At 38.1% G+C, this 3501-nt stretch overlaps 1 protein-coding gene across 1 annotated transcript; it reads right to left on the reverse strand.

The window, feature by feature from the left end:
• Positions 1 to 771: 771 nt before the first annotated feature.
• LOC116026763 (AT-hook motif nuclear-localized protein 23-like) lies at positions 772 to 2190 on the reverse strand. Its single transcript, XM_031268145.1, has 2 exons — positions 1456 to 2190; positions 772 to 1354 (listed from the first exon to the last, which is right to left on the reverse strand). Exons 1-2 carry the CDS (start codon positions 1939 to 1941, stop codon positions 1103 to 1105), a joined length of 738 nt encoding a protein of 245 aa, XP_031124005.1. The 5' UTR covers positions 1942 to 2190; the 3' UTR covers positions 772 to 1102.
• Between the last annotated feature and the right edge of the window lie 1311 nt (positions 2191 to 3501).

A 3501-nucleotide genomic window follows, 5' to 3' on the forward strand; every position in this document is an offset into this window, starting at 1 on the left:
GTCATAGATTAGTTCCGAAATCTTATTATTATCAGGTTAACAATCTAATTAACTCGGTGAGGGTTAGCCCTCAATTAATATAGTGTATCTTGATGAGATACAATGAGAATAGGGGTGAGAGGAGGAGTGGATATATATATATATATATATATATATATATACTGATAAAACTAAGAACACAACCATTTTTTCTGCAGTGTTAGCTGAGGGAAAGAAGCATTGTTTTCAGCAAATTAAAAGGTCCAGAAATGGAGGGATCAATTTCCCAAAACAATCACTTCAACAAAACAAATCTCACCACCTATCTATATATCCTTAAACCAATTCAACAAATTAAATTAAAACATTTTTCCTTAAACCCCAACACTACATTCCAATCCACACCCCTTAGCTTCATCCAACAACATCCCTTTTCTTCAAAAACCCTTCAATATAAGACACCAAAAAGGCGAAAACTTCTATTGTGGCACACAATATTGTATCTTATTCTTGACACAAAAATGCACCCGAAAACTTCTACAATGTCACAAAATGTTACATCTTATACTTGGGTGCAAAAATACACCAGAAAACATTTAGCACGGCTGGAAATCTTCAAATTTTCGACTACTTTAATTTTCCGACCATTCAATATTGTATCTTATACTTGAAGAATGCAAGGTATTAACCTACCCTCTTTGGTTACATTTTATAGTTTAATACTTTAATTTCTTGAATTACAAAATATTACGGAGTATAAATTAATAAAAATAAAAATAAAAATGCAAGAAGTGGAAATTGAATAATGTACAGTAGCATTTCCATTTGGAGTTCAATAATGTTCAAACCATTTCCTTAAAGAGAAAGTCCCATAAAGAACACTGCAGCTACCACTATTTCCAGAAGTTGAAACAGTTACAAAACCCAAACACAAAACAGTTACAAAAAACCCAAAAGAATGAAAAAAGAGAGAGAGGGAAGATGATAAATATTGTGCACGTACTGATGAACTTTCTGACCTGAAGATATGAATATTGTAGCTGAGATAGTGAGATTCCTATTTCTCGCCGGAGGTTCTGATCTTCGCCGTTATGGAGGGTAACGGTCAACGGTTATTTGTTCGTTACACTCCGAAGGGTGGCATGTTAGGCATAGGGAGATTGAAGAAGGGAAGGCCGGTGGACGGGTCCGGAAATGGGTTGTTATAGACGGCACCTCCGCCGCCGCCGCCGGCGGCGGCGGCGCCGTCGTCGGCACTAGGGGTTTCGTCCTCCTCTAACGGCAGTCTTTCGTAGGCAACATTGGTGAAGGAGGCACCGATAACGATGACCGGGCCGGCCGCCGTGAGCTCGCCCACCACGCTCCCGCCCACCACCTGTGTGAGAGGGAATGAAGGGTGTTTAATTTTACTGAAGAGAAATAGAATTACAACTAATTGCTTTAATTTAGAATAATACAAAATAATCTCAACCCCACCTGTCCTTGCCCGCCGGCGAGGAAAATAGTCAGGCTGGTGGCCCCGGGCGGGGCCGGCGGCGGCAAAAACGAGCCTGAGAGCGACAGAATCTCAAACCTTCCATGCAAAGTTACCACCGACCCCGCCGCCGTGGGCTGCCGGATCGTCACGTTCGTCACCGTCCCGCTGCCGCTAAGCACGCAGATCCCGCGCTGCCGCCGCCGCGCATACGCCGCCACGCACTCGAACACGTCGCACCCACTCGCCACCTCCAAGATGTGCGCTCGAAGCGTATTCGCGCTCTCGCGCGTGATTATCACCGGCGGCTTCGGCTTATTCTTCGACCCCGCCGGCCTCCCCCTCGGCCGCCGCGCCACAATATCTCCCCCTCCTCCTCCGCCGCCGCCGCCGCAGTCGCCGTCATCTTTACTTTCCGGCAGGTTGAAGTCTGGGTGGTGAAGCTGGTGATGAACATAAGACGCAGCGCTTAAATCTAAACCCGCCATGCCAACAACATCAAGAAATTAAAAACCCAACCAAAAAAAATTCTTTTAAAAAGATTTTATATATTTGTTTAGACTAGTGGGGGGAGAAAATGGAAATATTTATTGGAAAAAGGAGCTTAGAACCCTAAGATTACTTGTGTGGCTGGGGATTTGAGTGCAGAGAAAGGGAAGGAAGAAAGGAAGAAGAAGAAAGAGAGAGAGAGAGGAGGAAGAGAGAGAGAGTGAAGGAGACAAAGACACCAAATGCAGTCATTTCTCTCACCTTAAAAAACCTTTGATTAATATAGGCATAATAGAATAGAAAAAAATATGGCAAATTAATCCCTTTTATATTTAACCTGAATAGGTGCCGGTTGAGATTTGACTAAATTAGTTTCATCTCATAAGGGGCATGCGATTACTCTTACACGATAAGGTAATGCATGTATGTATGTATCTATTACTATAAACAGAAAAAGCGGTGGTATGCGGCAACAACACTATTTTAAAATTGAAGAGTTATCGTGAATAAGAGCTGATTGAGAGTTGATTATATTAGTCTTATCTCACGATGTGCGGTTGCTTCTATGATAATGTAATGTATCTATAACTATAAATGAAAAAAGAGCGATGGTATGTTGTATGCAACAACACCTCTGAAAGAGTAATCCCGACTGAAGTCGTTCAACATTCAATGAGATTAGTCTCATTTTCTAGAATGTGATTTTGAATTTAATATGAAGAAAAAAAAAGTTGAGATACTCTTGATTAGATAATTTTTATAGAGAATACATATAGGTGTGTTTCGTAAATAGTTGTTAGCTGATTTTGTTAGTTGATTATAGAAAAGTATTTTGTAAATTAACTGTTAATTAGCTGATAATTGATTACATGCAAAATGACTATCAAAAAATTGATTGAAAAAGTTACTTTGAACAATAAGCTGTTACAAAAAGTTAATTAATCAAACATTCATATTGACGGTTTAACTAAGTGAAACAATTAATAATAACCAAATACATTAAAATTAACTGATAAACTAACTATGATAACAATATTATTATTAGGGTTGAAAGTTGAAACCCATTCGATCTTGTACTTACAATTTGCAAAAAGTTAACTTTTTAAAATGCAATAATTCTCTATATATATAATAAAATAAATCATTGCAACGTTGAAAAATAATTGTTAATTGTATGCCCTTATCTAACAATATTTTTAGAAAATTGATAAAAGTAAAATAGTTTTTGAATTTTTATATTATAGATAGTGATGCAATAGGCTTAAATTAGAAAATGCATAGGTAGCCGTAGGTGTTGATGGGTAAGTTAAGTTTATACATATCATCTGATTTTCCGAAACATGTTTAATTTGCCCTAAATCATTTCTTCCATTTCAAGTCTCAATAATTATATTTCAGTCGATAATAGAATTTAAATTCCTACTTTATTATCACCTTATTATTTTCCTATGAAATTACAATTATTTTCTCCCTAATTCCATCCTTCTAATCAAATGTCTCGTCCGACTTTCTCGATTGAAATGTAGTGGTAGGTTGTTGATACAGCGATACACACAAGC

Source organism: Ipomoea triloba, chromosome 8 (genome assembly GCF_003576645.1).
Source record: "Ipomoea triloba cultivar NCNSP0323 chromosome 8, ASM357664v1".
In the NCBI taxonomy this organism is placed as follows: domain Eukaryota; kingdom Viridiplantae; phylum Streptophyta; class Magnoliopsida; order Solanales; family Convolvulaceae; genus Ipomoea; species Ipomoea triloba.

What these genes read in the sequence shown, in the direction of transcription:
- LOC116026763 (XM_031268145.1), bottom strand. Translation starts at nt 1,941, where the DNA reads ATGGCGGGTTTAGATTTAAGCGCTGCGTCTTATGTTCATCACCAGCTT. An exon ending in TCGCCGGCGGGCAAGGACAG is followed by an intron (nt 1,355 to 1,455) that starts GTGGGGTTGAGA and finishes CCTCTCACACAG; the next exon opens with GTGGTGGGCGGGAGCGTGGT.